The sequence below is a fragment of the Camellia sinensis genome, chromosome 6 (genome assembly GCF_055761805.1).
Source record: "Camellia sinensis isolate YWXY chromosome 6, ASM5576180v1, whole genome shotgun sequence".
Taxonomy (NCBI): Eukaryota; Viridiplantae; Streptophyta; class Magnoliopsida; order Ericales; family Theaceae; genus Camellia; species Camellia sinensis.
The window spans coordinates 121,722,132-121,738,053 of NC_138966.1; the positions used below are offsets into that span (position 1 = coordinate 121,722,132).

General features: G+C 38.7%; 2 protein-coding genes across 2 annotated transcripts; one reads left to right on the forward strand and one right to left on the reverse strand.

The window, feature by feature from the left end:
- Positions 1-5,620: 5,620 nt before the first annotated feature.
- LOC145793544 (uncharacterized) lies at positions 5,621-6,448 on the reverse strand. The gene is made up of 2 exons (XM_082876393.1): positions 6,091-6,448; positions 5,621-5,901 (listed from the first exon to the last, which is right to left on the reverse strand). Exons 1-2 carry the CDS (start codon positions 6,446-6,448, stop codon positions 5,621-5,623), a joined length of 639 nt encoding a protein of 212 aa, XP_082732519.1.
- Positions 6,449-10,814: 4,366 nt separating this feature from the next.
- On the forward strand, positions 10,815-14,704 carry LOC114267050 (BTB/POZ domain-containing protein). The gene is made up of 2 exons (XM_028208038.2): positions 10,815-11,305; positions 14,025-14,704. The coding sequence occupies exons 1-2, from the start codon at positions 10,958-10,960 to the stop codon at positions 14,490-14,492; spliced, it is 816 nt and encodes a 271-aa protein (XP_028063839.1). The 5' UTR covers positions 10,815-10,957; the 3' UTR covers positions 14,493-14,704.
- Positions 14,705-15,922: the final 1,218 nt, after the last annotated feature.

Consider the following 15,922-nt stretch of genomic DNA (forward strand, 5'->3'; position numbering starts at 1 on the left):
CGCTTATTACAATAATGTGCCCTCTCGAAGGAGGGACCGAATAAGAAGCTAACTAGCTAATCTAAGCTAATTAAACTAATTATTACACAACAAATTAATTAACTAATCCTAGTTAACTAATTATTACAAAACAAATTGAAATAGCTAAACGCATTAACTATTAAAGGTACAGACCAAAGCAAAACCTAGCTATCTAAGCATGGCAGCTAAGGAAAACAATAAATCAGGAGCCTCAGAGGTAGAGGAATGCATGCATGTCCGGTCGCCTCGTTCGGAAATTCAATGCGATGCCCCGATTTGCCTCTGTTTTCATTTGTTTTCAGAAACTTGTACCAAGCTCCAGAAAGATGAAAATCCACCTTAGGAATCCAGTGGGAGGGTGGCCGACCACTTTTGGTCTCTCCAGACCCCTGCCGACCACTTTTTGTTGTTGAAAACCAAGAAAAGTGGTCGGCCAGCTACTTTTTCTGGCTGGCCGACTAGTTGTTGCTGCCAGACTCCAGTTTTCTGCAACAGAGAGCAAGAAAGGGCATGGCAATGTATTTGCAAGATATGTGTGCACAACCACCCTCCCTATCATGTCATGAACTCAAGGAGGTATGGGTTCTCGACCCTCGGGCCACCAATCGTGCATTTTCATGCATGATGGCCGAGAGGCAAAGTTGCACAATTCAATATGAAAATGAATGCATAAGTAAACACATAAAGCCTAAAGCTCCATCATGGATGATCAAGAGCGTCAGCGATCGGGAATTAAGGAACGTTTCATCACTTTAAGTATGAAACGTCCCTCGTTTCCTGTGTTTGGACTAACACCTATTCCAAACACAATGCAAGCAAGCATGGCATACACAATGCGAATAAACTATATGGCATACTCAATGCAGCTAGCAACCTAGCATAGACAATGCAAGGTATAACATGGCATACACAATGCTAAATGTTAAGAACTAGATGGCATACTCAATGCAAGGCAATCATGTGGGTTCTTAACACAATGTAATGTATGCATGCACAATGCAATGCAACAAGGGCAACAATGTGTAATGCACCAAACATGCTACAACATGCAAACCATATACTCAATGGACTTAAACCGAAATGGATAGACCTCAGTCATTCCAAAACAGTGGCCATAATGCTAAAATGAAGGCACCGAAAACACATACAAACATGCATGCCAATTAGCTCACCAACTAAGGCACTAAGGTGCAACTCTCAAGGACACTTAAAGAGTGAAAAGTATGGAAGTATAGCAACACTAAGTGCACTGAAATTAGACAAGAAATGATGCCAAATCATTCAAACAACATAAGTAAAGCATGCTAGGGTCCTACGGCATGAAAGCTAGCAAAGAACAACACAAATGAGGCACGCAACACATGGCACAAATGCATGAACTAGGCGTGGACAGAGCTCAAGTAGGTCAAAACAAGGACCTAAACATGCTGAGATGAGGGCCCAAAGGCCTAGGCATGCAAACATGCAAGCTAAGGCCATAGCAAGGCCATAATGCGCAACACTTAAAGGCACTTAAAGCATAAATGAAGTGGGAACAAAAGCATGCTATAAGCTCTGAAATGTCATGTTAGATGATGCTAAATCATGTACACAACACAAATGAAGCATGCAATGATGCTCAAAGCTTGAGGCAAGCAAGAACACTTGTACTACAAGTATGCAAAACATGAAGCATGTGATCAAGGCAACCCAAAATAGTCCTGGTACATGTTAGAATGAGTCTAAAACATGCATGGAAGTAGGCCCAAATATGCTAGCAAAAAGGGCATGAAGCATGATTCATACAAGGCAAATAAGGTGGGTTATACTGCACCTATTAAGACCAAGCATGGAATGACTTAAGCAATAAAAATCAAAGTTATATCATGGCATAATAACCCCAAATAAACACTGAAATGATGGCTCGCAAGCAAAGGCATGAAGGCATACGCAATGGTTCATATTAAGACATAAAGGGGCAAACCCTCCAACGCATTGAATGAGTGATAAATGCAAGTGCATGGACATGAAACATGGACTGAAATCACATAACAAGTGATGCCAAATCATTCAAATAAGCCAAGTAGAGCATGCTAGTGGACTTGGTGTACAAAGCTAACAAGCTAGATTGAACTATAGCTATACAAAGCAAGTCATGCATGGCCAAAACAACCAAAATCGGAGCTAAAGCATGTTAGAACATGGACAAAAGCTTCATGAAGTTAAGCCAAAAGCATGCTAGAATGAGATGTCACAACATGATGCATGTTAGGCTATTTCAAGGAAATACACTACAAGTGCAAGGAGCATGCAAAGGCTAACCAAACCAAACCTAAACAGAGGTATGACATGGTAAAACAAGCCCAAGAACATGCTGAAATGGACACAACATAGGCTAGAAATACATGCTAATTCATGAAGCATACAAAGCTAGTGTGTGTGATTTACACTACAAGTGTATTAACCATGCATGGAGTGACCAAGACAAGTAAAAACAGTGGTATGCCTCAGCAAAATAACCACAAATACAAGCTAAGACATGATCAACATACACTTAGTAAAGGTGCTCAAACATGAGGCATATTAAGACAGGTAAAGAAGGCACAAGGAGAGGGGATGACCCTCTCCTTCTTAGGACCTTAAAACACCATCCCCACCACTGAAATCCAGAGGGATTTCGGTGGTGAGAAGGCTAATACAAGGTGGTCCCGAAGCTCACAAAAAAGGCTAAAAAACAAGGCCAAACAAGGCCAAACAAGGCCTAAGAGGGGGTAAACAACCCCAAACACAAAAGTGATCCTTGAAGACCCTCTTTATAATTGCAACTCCAGCAGGTTTTTCAAGCTCAAGGCAACCCAAGAACACCAAAATCAGCCCCTAAGCACCTCAGTAGCAAAAGGATGGTGTTTGAGTGTGTGTTTGTGTCTTAAAGTAAGACAAATCTACACTTTAAGGCACAAAAATGAAGCAAACAAGGCAATATAGATACAACACTATATCTATCCTCTTCCCTCGATTTTCTTGAACTTAGAAGAGGGAGAAGGAGCTTCCCTCTTATAGAAGAGGAAAGGCAAAGCTTCTTCGAGAAGCTAAGCCTCTTGGAGAAGCTAAGCCTCAAGCAAATTCCTTCATACACATGTATGGAGGGTAGGTCTAATGTCCCCCAGCTATGCCAGCTGAAGGAAAATATCTCCAAAAATGTGCCAAAAAGCAGCCGACCACTTTTGGTGATCGACCTGAGCAAAAACTGGTCGGCCATAGGTGGGAGAGGTCAACACACTAAATGCAAGGTGGTGGTGTGGTGGCCAACCAGAAAAAGATGGTCCAAAGACCAAGAAAGCCAGTTATCTGACAAGAAAACTAGCTGGAGAAAAGAAAAGTGGTCGGCCAGAAGAAATACTGGTCTCCCACCCTTATACCACCTTCTAAACAAGGAAAACAAGGTTTGTACCAAAATGAAACCAAAGCGGATGCAAGACGAGAAATCGGGAGGCGAAACACGTGGCCAAAAGCCCCGAAAACTAGCTGACGAGCATCAAAAGTGGTATGCAACCACAAAAGTGGTCTCCCGGACCACAGTGTTCTTCTAGGCAGAGGCAACAAGGTGTGGTTCAAAAATCACGCCAAACAGAGAATGTTAAGCGGTCCTGAGACAAGGCGTGCGACCAAAGGCTCCAAAAATCGGAAACTAGTCTCCAAACGGGAAAAGTGACCTACGGCCACGAAGAGTAGTCTAAAACCACAGAGAGATGGTCTACAAGACCACTCCCTCCCTTCGGGAAGGGAAAACAAGACTTGGTCCGCAAACCGAGCCAAAGCACAAAGAGTTCAGAGGCCGGAAGCAAGGCTCTTAGCCAAAACTCCGAAACCTCAAAACAAGCATAACATGCACCATCACCGAGAGCTCAATCGATGGCGTCTGAGTCTTAAGGTCGGTCAAAAATGGGGTGTCTACAGCCTTCTTCAACAAACTAAAAAATGGTTTACACTTATTAGAACTTCAACTGATAAACCTGTTTAGGACTGCTGCCTTGCCGGTCAAAATCTAGACCTGCATGGTTGATGTCAGGCTTTTTAAGTCAAGAATGGCCTTAATTTGATCTAGGCTTGCCTCAATGCCCCTTCTGGTAACCAAGTATCCCAGGAACTTACCAGACCCGACTTCAAATGCGTATTTCGAAGCTTTGAGTTGGAGTCGATATGTTCTTAGGATATCAAAAACTGCCTTCAAATCGGACAGATGATTCCCAAGTTCACAACCATGTCATCAATATACACTTCAACTGTCTTCCCAATCAGATGTTTGAACATCTTGGTCACTAACCTCTAATAGGTTACTCCTGCATTCTTCAACCTAAAAGACATTACTCTGTAGCAGTACAACCCTTTTGGGGTGATAAAAGTAGACTTCTCTTCATCTGGGGGATACATCGCTATCTGATGGTATCTCTTGTAGGCATCCAAGAAGCTCATCTTTCCATGCCCTGAAGTGGCATCCACCAGCTGCTCAATCTTAGGTAGAGGGAAGTTGTCTTTGGGGTAAACCTTATTCAGACTGGTGAAGTCCACAAAGACCCTCCACTTACCATTCTTCTTTTTCACTACCACAGTGTTGGATAGCCAAGTAGGGCAGTTCACCTCGCGAATGGCTTTGGCTTCCAACAGTTTGTTCACTTCCTCCTCAACTGCCTCAACATGTATTAATGTCGGCCTCCTCGATCGCTAGATGACAGGTTTAGCCGACCTGTCTACATTGAGCATATGGTATGTGACCTCGGGGTCAATGCTTGGCATCTCATATGGCGTCCAAGAAAATACTTTTATGTTGGCCCGTAAGAAAGCCTCTAACTCCCTTTCCTCATCGTTGGCCAAGCTTGAGCCGAGAAGGAAGAAACGCTATTCATCCCCTTCTTGGACCAGAATTTTCTTCAAGGCTTCCTCACTCTTCTTAGCCGATTCTTTGCCAACATCATCTAGGACTTCTTTGTCCTTGTCCTCGATTTCCACTTTTTCTGCCTCTCACACATTGCAGTTGGATTTCATTGCTACCATGGAGTAATTCTTTGCTTGCACTTGATCCCCTCTGACTTCATCAATCCCCTGTTCAGTTGGAAATCGTAATAATTGGTGCAGTGTTGAGGGAACAGCCCTCATTGCGTGCAACCATGGCCTTTCCAAGATAACATTGTAAGGGAAGAGGGTGTCAATTATTGTAAACTCTATGCTTACCTTCCTAGTGCTTGCCTGCACCTCCAAATTTATTGCTTCCAAGGGCCACGTCGAAATTCCGTTAAACCTAACCATTCGGCTGTTAGACTGCTTCAAATTATCTCGGTGAAGGCCAAGCTCCTTGTAACATCTGACATACATGATGTCACAAGAGCTGCCATCAGAATGCGCCTTACTTGGTATTCTCCAACCTTGAGGGTCATTACCAGATCATCATTGTGTGGATGTTGTACCATGTCTAGGTCTGCCTCAATAAAGGACACCATCGGTCTGTAGTACTTGTTTGCCCTAGGCCTCTTTTGCTGGACCTGATACACATACTGTAAGTGCCTCACCTTTTGGGTCTCTTCTCGCATATAATTCTCATTAACCTTCGAGTGAATCACATTGATCAAGGTTCTGCTTGTTGGGGTGATGGTGGTGCTACTAGTGCTGGGGAAAGCCTTGCATGCTTTTCCCTCGTTCTGGCCTCATCTATTGGGTCCCTTAAGTGACCCTGTCTGACCAGGTCTTCCAAGTGCGTCTTCAGGGCTCTGTACCCCTGAGTCAGGTGTCCATCCTCATTGTAGTAGACACGATGCTTCCCAAGGCTCCTTCCCATGAACTCACTAGGGACCTTCTCTGGCGCTCTATAGTATGGCTCGTTCCTGATCCTTTCTAGAACTTTGTAAACTGATATTCGAAACATAGTGGTGACTGCCTGGGTAGCCCTCAACCTTATTTCCTACCTATTAAAACGAGTATTACCTCGACCTCGCTTTGGTAAACCGTTCCTCTTCTCCTATTTGGGTGCCTTATTTCTCGGCATATCCTCTTTTGCTCTGGCATATTTCTCAATCCGTGCCATGAGCTCCTCCATACTCTTTGGTAGAGTTTTTTCCAGCGACTTTCGAAACGAGCATTCATCCTCCAGGCCATTCTTAAAGGACATGACTGCCAATTCCTGGTTGCATCCCAGTATTAGGTTGAACACCTCATAATACCTCTTGGCATAAGCCCTGAGGCCTTCACCCTCGCTAATTTTTAGAGCCATCAAGGAGTCTACCCTTAGTGGCTGTAACTTGTTTATAACGAACTTGGCCACAAATATCTCGACCAGGCCATCCCAACTCTTAACAGTTCCTTTCAGCAACTTGTGAAACCAATCCGATACAGTTTCCCCCAAGGATGAGGGGAACACCTTACACAACAATGGTTTGTTCTCGGTATACAAAGCCATTGAATTCAGATATAAACCGATGTAAAAGTTCGGATCGGACTTACCGTTATAAATTTGGAACCTTGGCATGTGGAACCTTTTTGGGGCCTTAAATCTGTCCAACTCTACGGAGAACGGTGTTCTCGGCTTGACGGGGGATGTGACCTCAGCATTCTTCCGCTTCCTCTAGAGGTAGTCCCTCAAATCCTCCTTAATCCGACTAAGAGCTCGGCTGTCAATAGATTTCAATTTTTTTGGTGCGCTACTCCTAGTGTCGTTATGTGTCTTCTTGAACTTCTCTTCATTCACAGTGTCAAAACACAGGCCCTTCCCTTGGATATTCCGGGGCTCTTTGACATACATCTCCCTGGTACGAGGTGTCCTCTACGAGTCACCTCTGACCAACTCTCCTCGCCTGACATCTCGTGAAAGCCGATGTGAGGGCTCCTTTTCCCTACCATGCTGTGGGACTGCTAGGATTATTTTCTGCCCCCCTTTCTGGGCGTCAGTCTTGGCTTCTGGCATCGCTGTATCTTACAACAAAAATGATAGTTGCATAACGTTGCTCTGCATCATGAAGTTGGCAACCGATTATAAATCTGCCAACTTGTTGGCCATTCCCTTCATCTCGCCATCCCTCCTCAGGCATCTATCTTTCCATACCTAGAGGTCGCTTTCGTCGTAATACTCATCTCAGCCTGATTTCTACGGGGTGTCTCCATCCTTGCTGGCATCCTTATCCCTGGGATTCTGATCCCGTGCTCCTTCATTATGATTTTCTTCCTCGATGTTAGGATTGACATGTTTACTACTCCCACATGGGACGTTGTCTCTGATCTTTTCTTCCTGTCTGTCATTAGCCATCTATGCTCCTTATGTTTCCACAGACGGCGCCAAATTGTGGGTGTTGATTCCTAACCACACAACCAAACGGGAAACTCAGCTGGAGAGCACCGGCAGAATAGATTAAGCATGAACAACCTATCACAAAAAGATAAGAATCCGATGGTAGTTCGTCCACTTGGGGGTACTCCGACGCTCAAGTTAATAATCAAATATCTCTCAAAGATAGCAAATTGTGTTTAACTCACAAGAAAGAACTTATTGCTCACAGTATATCACAAATAAAAGCCTACCTTAGACCCACGAGAGTGCCCTGCTTTTATAGCCATCACTGACTTGAGCTCTGTGGAAGCCTCACTTCAGTGGACTCAGGCTCAATGCTCATCCTGGACTCTCAGCTAGATAGGAATAAACTCCCTAAGAGTTTTATCTTTATCCAAATTGAGATCTTCCCCTATTCTAGGACTCTTGTCCCTTATCCACTCATCTCAGATTCCGGTATCTCTGCAGATAACCTCGGCCTAGCCGAGATCACCTCGGCACATGACCAGGCCACGTGGCACCTCGGCTGACACTTCGGCGTCACCTTGGCCACGTGTTGTTACTCACAAAATATGTCCCCACACATTCAATTCCAAAGTATTTTACCTCCCCATCATCTCCAATATTCTGTGTTCTATAAGCTATAGCAAATCCTAGGTGTTTTGCATATTTCGCATAAAACTTGTACACTTCTTACTTTAAGCTAAAATGCATACCATTCTTCGGCTCTTCAACTTCACCATTCTTATTTAATGAAAGATTGTTCTCCTGTTCTTCAACTTCCTCAATCCCATCGGATGAAGTATTGTTTGAATCTATTTCCATTGTAGCTTAAAACTGAAATATAGATTCACAATGAGAAAGAGTATACAATCCTAAATAATTCCAAAGCTTTACGTACTCAGATAGCAGCTTAAAACTTAAAATAACATTCCTTGTCCAAAAGCCCAATAAAGAACAAAATTTCCTTGTCTACACATAATGATTTAAAAATTTAAAAAGCAAAAAGAAAAACTCTCCTTGTCCAAAAACTTGTAATAGTAAAGGCTATGAATAGCCACAAAATTATCAGAATAAAAGAAAACATGTGTTATCAGAATAAAAGAAAGCATGTATTAATTAGCCCCAAAATTATCAGAATAAAACATTGCTATGAATAGCCCCAGAATAATCAGAATAAAACATATATTATTTAATTAGAATAAAACATTGCTATAAAACATATATTATTAAATTATCAGGATAAATGGTTAAGAAGGCCTCTTATTAAGATTTTTCCTTAAGCCCCATTGAGGGTTGGGCCATCCTTACATACATTATACTTGTATCTACAACCTTACATGCATTCTACTTGTATCTACTGAATAGTTTTTCACAACTATTATTAGGAAAATTTTCTAAAAACAAACCACCTTATAGGAAAACACAAACAAACAAAGCAAAACATGTTCAAGAAGGCCTCAAATATTTTCCAGCATTTAATATGAGGTTCTGATATTAAACTCCACATGATTTGTTTCACACTCTAAATTTGTTTCAAGATTTCTCCCACAAAATCTCTTTTTGTTTCAAGATTTCTTCCATAAATTTCAGATCATTAATCAATATATTTGTAAACCTTAACTATCCCAGATCATTACTCCACCATTTCAACACAAGCAAATCATTGAACATCTTGAGAGCAGAAAATCCAGGTACCCGTGAGTTGCAGATTACATAAGCAAATCATTCCAACATTTCATAGGCATATATATATATATACAAATCCAGGGACCGAAGGAATTGAAGTTGAAGACACACGTACCTGTGAGTTGCAGCCACTAACAGTCGAAATGTGATTCACGAACAAGTCGATGCTGCTAGTGGCAAAAGGATAATTTTGGTAGTCGTCGGTGGTCACCCAGATTGATCGTGAGCAACACCAACCAGGCCGGTGATCAGCAGTGGCACACAAGTCGGCCAGTAGGTCACGAGCTACAGTTTCGTCCTCCTCTCTCTCTACTCCCGCTTCGTCTTCGTTTTCATCTCTATTCTCGCTTCACCTCTGTTTTTGGAAATCAAAAGTGTGCTTGCACGAAGGTGTGCGACTGGGCAAAGGAGAAGACAACCTCTTGCCAACTCATTCGGGCCATTTGAACTAAGTGAAATTTAGGCTACGTAGTGGCACCGAACTTAAAAGTATTATACTTTTTTTATTACACTCACTTTCATGTACAATGTATAATTTTTTAAATTCTTAACATGTGCATTCATTATACACATTAACAAAATTCATTATATATAAGTCTATTATGACATCATCTCATTTGCTAATTCCTCAATGAGATTGACAAAATTAAAACAGTGCAAAATATCACTCAATTCACTAAAATCACTTAATTCATATCGATCTACTTGCTAACTGTAGGTTAGTTTGATCCGTGGATTAAAATTTATAATTTGTCTTTGAAATCACCCTACCCTGCTATAGTTAATACACACACACACACATATATATATATATATATATATATATATATATATATATGTGTGTGTGTGTGTGTTACTATCAATGAAATATTAAAATAAAAATCAACGTGAGAAAGATCTGAAATATAAAATTTTGTGTACATTAGCAGTGTACATATATGAAAAATATTATGTAAAATCAATTAATATCTTATATATAATATTATATAAATTAATTTTATATATTATGAAAATATTTAATAATTATTTAAAATTATTATATAATTAACTAATAAGTTAAAACTGCCTAAACACCCAAATTACAATTTGATTCTGAATAATAAATTTATCAATCTGCCATCTAAGATTTCATTTTAATTTTATTTTCAAATCATACCCAACACACCAGTAGATAGCATCACAGAAATGATATTCATTTGACTTTTTGTCATATTTAAAAATAAAAGTTGTAATTTTTCTAAATTATATATTCATCAAAAACCCAAACACTACAAAACTGCCACCCAAAAAAAAAAAAAAAATTTATTTGAAAATTAAAAAAGAGAATTACATATCATTGGAGTGAGAAAAAATATATATAAAAAAATAAAAAATATTATGAATATTAATAATTAGAATTAGAGCATTATTATTCAAATTTAAAAATCAAATCCATTTTTCAAATTTAATGATATATCAATCAATTAAAATATTTAAGATAATTTTCTTTTTTATATTTTTTAAATTATTAACCAATAATTTTTCTTCCACATTTTTAAATCTAAAAAAATAAATATAAAAAATAAAGTTATATCTCATTTTTTTTCACCCATATGTGTAATTTGAGAAATTATTCAATATTTGAGTACTATATATTTATACTCTTTAATCAATTTTTATTTAATATATCTCGTTGTATTCTTTAATTATTTATTATAATATTTAATTAATTTATTTTTTTATTAATTATAATATTATAAAATACCACAAGTTAATGATTCGAAATTACTCAATAATTACTGTGTAATTACCCCCAAGAAAAAAACCAGGGGGAATAAATCGAATCACGTGAAGGAATCCAAATCGGATCCAAACCCTCTTATTTGTCTCCATAAAAAATCCAATCCCATCCCACCGCCACTCTCTCTCTCTCTCTCTCTCCCCTCTACTCATCAAATCAAAGCCCCTATAATCATCATGCGACGCCACCGCCGGCGACCGTCGTCGGAGTTCGGATCGGACTCAGAGGCCGACGAGGCGGCGGGGACGATGAAGTGCGTGTCTTGCCGTGACGAGTACGAGCCACGTGACGCCGGCACTTGCAGGGAGTGCTATGAGGAAGCCAGCGAGACCGAGGAAGAGCTGAAGCGCGAGATTGAAGATCTCAAATCCAAAGTGTCCTTCCTCAGATTCTGGACTCCCTTCGATCACTATCACCATCGCTCTACCCCTTGCTTCTCCGACATCGTTTTAGTCGCTTCCGATGACGATTCCGGTAAACCCGCGTCTAACCCTGTTCCCGTCTCTGCCCATAAGGCCGTTCTAGTGAGTACCCATTTCGATTTTTAACTTTCTTTGTGTGTTTTTCTTGTGTATTGAATGTGTTTGATATGTGGATTGTGTGGACAAACTCTGAAATGGGTAGTGATGATAAACTCTGAATTTGGATCATTGGTTTTGGTGATTGTCTGATTGATGTACTTTTATATCCAATTCAACACTAATTGAAGACTCCTAAACTAATAGAATGAACTGGGTCAATTCTAGTTGACATGCATCAATAAAGTTGAATTCTTTAACCATCTTTCTGTCCCTTTACCCTATTTCCTAATGTCTGTTTTGGATTTGGATTTGGATTTGGCTTTGGCTTATTAAGTGGTTTGGAATATTTGGTGGGAAACGAGTTCAAGTTCTAGAATCTTTGAGGAGCCATAATATGATGTAATGAAGATCTGGGCAAAATTTCTGTTTGATATTGAATTCAAAATGTTTGTTTTGATTTTCGTTTATCATGTTCTAGAAACAATAACAATGACAAGCTCGGAAACACCATCATTTTAATCTAAAATTATGTCCTAAAAAATGGGTATTTTAAGGCCAAATTTGACTAACCTAAAAAAGTACACTTATTTTATCTTTTTATCTTTTTTGGGTCACATCAATCAACATTTCCTCTCTACTTTTTCTACACATAATACAAAAAAAAGTCAAAAAGTACACTTATTTAGGCCTCGTTTGGCAATTGAATTTTTTAGTCAAAAAGTCAAAAAGTTACTAAATTAGCTAAAAAGCCAACAACTCATACCAAAAAGTCAAAGATTCTCTTTTCTCTCTACTTTTTGCACATCTTTTCGTAAAAAGCCAAAAAGTCATCCCAAATATATTAGTTTTTTTTAGCTCATATTTTAACCAAATAGCCAAAAAATTATTAAATTAGCCTGTTCCCAAACGAGGCCTTAGTCTTCTCAAACTTGCCTAAGGAAATTGTTTTTGGAAACAGTCGGCAAACAATTTTTCTTTATCAATTTTAATTTATCATTTTTACTGAGAAAAGAATAATATTTGAAAATGAAACCGAATGCGTTAATATTGGCTTTTGTTTAGGCTTTTACTGCTAATGAATTTGAAGGTGTGCCATTATCACTAACTATGAGCAATTGGCTAGTGAGTTCTCATGATTGTAATTTATTCCTCAAATACCTCCACTCTAGGATACTAAAGCTTTGATGGCTACACCCTTGGTAACATAGGACAGTAAGGCTTGAAGGTTTCATCTTCGACTAGAGAGGAGAGGAGAGCGCATTCCAGCAGCTCCACCAGATGTGATAATTCTTTGTTTTTACTGATTATAGCAGAGAAGATTTTGGGAGATAAACGGATTGTTGGGTGTAGAATTGGATTCAAGGGGCAATCCTGATAGGATTCTTTTTACCTACAAAACAATAAAACATTTTTTCTCTGTTGGTATTCTCTAAATAGTGGGTGTCGTGTTGGTTTGACATCAGTACTGTCTACTGAGACCCCTCTATTATAGCTGCAAAAGAACTTTGTGCATGGCATTAAAATTATCTCCAATGGTTACTCAAACTTGTCATCAAATTTGAATTTGATGAAAAATGGCTCATTTTTCTGTTCCAACGATTTCATCAAATAGATATCAAATTCAGAATTTCATTTTTCTTTCATCAAATTGAGAACCAATATGCCTTTCATCAAATCACTGTTTATTGCCGTTAGATTTTCACCACCGGATGTCCCTCTGGATGACCATCTCAAAGCAAAAATTTGTGAAAAATTTACACTGGCCGGTTGACCGTCCGAACATCCGCCCGGTAGACCCCCTGAATGATCGTCTCAAGGCAAAAATTTGTGAAAAATTTACACTGTTCGATCGTCCGTCCGGTCAACCGGTGTTCTAATGAAACTTCACAAACCTCCGTTGGAGCACTTGATATGAAATTGACCTTTTACTCAAATTTGAGGAAAAATTTGATGCACCATTGGAGATGCTCTAATACATGGCACTGTATTTTTCATGTTCTTGATCTTGCAAAAAGTCTTGCACAATTTTGTGGCTCGTTCGATTATATATGGTTGATCTATGGCAGTATTATATTTGATCTGATTAAGTCTTGTTTTTCTGATATAACATAGTAGGATCACTACCATATGCTGCACCATTTGAATTTGCCAAAAGTTCGCGGTGCTCTGTAGCACCCTCTTTTTTCAACTGCCTTTCTTTATTGAAGGTAATATGATCTTAGATCTTGTAAGTTGTATTTATGAAAACAGCTAAAAAGATTTTCACAAAATATGACACAAATATGAGACAAGGTTGTGAAAATCTTCTGTGCACTTAGGCTTTCTCTTCGAATTAAGGGTCATGTTAACGGGAGGCTTGCCAAAATAGTTAGAATCCCAATGCACTTTTTAAATATTCCCAAACATTTTACATATTTCTGTACACTTTTTTACACACATCGTGACTAATGATCACTCCTTCCGAAATCCATAGCATTCAGTGAATAGAGACTTATCATTTAAGAGGGGGTATTTTCAAAACTTAAAAACTTTGGCCTGTTATTTTGGAATATCAAACGGGCCTTTGTGCCATTGTATTGTGATTGTGGACACAAACCTTTATTTTTCCATAGTGGAGTGGATAATCTAATAATTGAAATCCAAATTCATTCCTTTTTTGGGGGGGGTCTCTTTTCATTTACTTATTTCATTAATTTCTTTGATAATTTCAATAATTACTCAGGCCAGCCGTTCCCCAGTTTTCCGAGCCATGCTTGAAAATGAGATGGAGGAAAGCCTGAGTGGTACCATCAAGATAAGCGACGTCTCATACGATGCTCTTCGCGCCTTTGTCAACTACTTGTACACTGCCGAAGCGTGCCTTGACGAGCAAATGGCCTGTGACCTTCTAGTCTTGGCCGAAAAATATCAAGTGAAACATCTCAAGACATATTGTGAGAAGTTCATGGTGTCAAAGTTGAACTGGGAAAGCGCACTTGTGAATTACGCCTTTGCTCATCAACACAATGCCAAGAACTTGCTTGATGCAGCCTTATCGTTGATCATGGACAACATGGATAAGCTTAGTAAGAGAGAGGAGTATATGGAACTCGTGGAGAAGGATCCGCGGATTGTTGTAGAAATCTACGAAGCATATTTATCTAAACAGGTAAATACTGCTGCACATAAAGATTCGCCATCGAAGTCATAGGGTAAGTAAGTACAATTGTGGTTTGTTTGGGTATGGAAAGCTGATGCATAATTATTTTCCAGTTTTGGTTTCAATTTGTTCACTGGATTTGATTGTCACTTGTTTTGTGTTCATAGTCTGGTGGAAGGAAACTGGATGTAAATGAATTTACAGGGTCAGATGACTTATTTTTTTGGTAATTTTGTTATTGAAAACTGTGTGATTCATTCTCATCTGCCATCAGTTTATATTAAAATACATCCAAATTGCTGTTAGCTGTCAATTTGATGAAGCACGATTAAACAAGCATTTACTAAGTGAAGATATATTTCTAGTCTCTCGTGAACTAATGATCGAGGCACATTAGTTTGGATCCTTTTTTGGTGAAAATGAAGATAAGATCCCTGATCATTCAGAACTGGTAATTGATTCAGCTCTTTTAGTCTTTATTTGCACAATCTTTTGCTTTTGAGAACAAGCCCCTGAGGCATTTTGGTTGATGATCAAGGTTAGAAAACCAAAAAATTTGCACATTAGTGTGGTTCTAAAAACTTGAAAACCAAATCCTGTGGTTCAAAAAATTTGAAACCAAATCGAATCATAAACATCTTTGGAACCAAACTAAAACAAATCTCTTTTGCAGTTTGGTTCTGCAGTTCTAGGTTAGAAATTTCAGAAATTTCATCACTTCGTGGACAGGATTGAAATGATTTTGAGGTATAAGGAGGTCAAGAAGATAAGTATATTGAGAGAAACCTTACACATTTATCAAATGGTTTAATTGGATTTTATTCGGTTTTTTGTTTTAGTTCAATTTTATTTAGGGATTGTTTGGAGTGTCCTAAATAAGTGTACTTTTTGTCTTTTTAAACTAAAAAGTTGAGAGAAAAAATATGAATGTTTGGGTTAACTTTTTGATTTTTTTATGAAAAATGTGTAATAAAAAATTATAAAAATTAATTTGTAGAGGAAAATTAGGATTGGGAGTTGTGCAGCCGTAATTGTTGACTTTTGGTGAATAGTGTTAACTTTTTAACTTTTTGAGTAACTTTTTGACTTTTTTTAAGTATCCCAAACTTGGCCTTAGTTTTTTGAATCTTAATCCATGAACTGAACAGTTTTTTGAAACTGGAACTAAATCATCCCCTCAAAAAGATGGATCAAACCATAGAGTTTGGCCCAACTAGAATCAGTTTACTGATTTGATCGATTTTTTTTTAACATCCCTAATTAAATGGATGCCAATAAGATTGGACTCCCAAACTTGAAGATTATGTATACCAATGTTATGTTGTTAACCAATTGTCTTGTAGTCTTTCTTAATCTACCAAATTTGCAGTATTTACACTGTTAGGGTGGATGGATTTTCCTTTTGGGTTATACCTAGAATTTAGCTAATTTGTCTAATCAGCACTCAATGATCTATGAGAAAACTGACACGTTAGGAACAA

Excerpts from the sequence above, each read along its gene's own strand:
- LOC145793544 (XM_082876393.1), bottom strand. The coding sequence starts at position 6,448 with ATGGCTTTGTATACCGAGAACAAACCATTGTTGTGTAAGGTGTTCCCC. Across the intron at positions 5,902-6,090 it reads GGAAAAAACTCTACCAAAGA|TTTACAAAGTTCTAGAAAGG; the intron begins GTATGGAGGAGC and ends TTCGAATATCAG.
- LOC114267050 (XM_028208038.2), top strand. The coding sequence starts at position 10,958 with ATGCGACGCCACCGCCGGCGACCGTCGTCGGAGTTCGGATCGGACTCA. Across the intron at positions 11,306-14,024 it reads CTGCCCATAAGGCCGTTCTA|GCCAGCCGTTCCCCAGTTTT; the intron begins GTGAGTACCCAT and ends ATAATTACTCAG.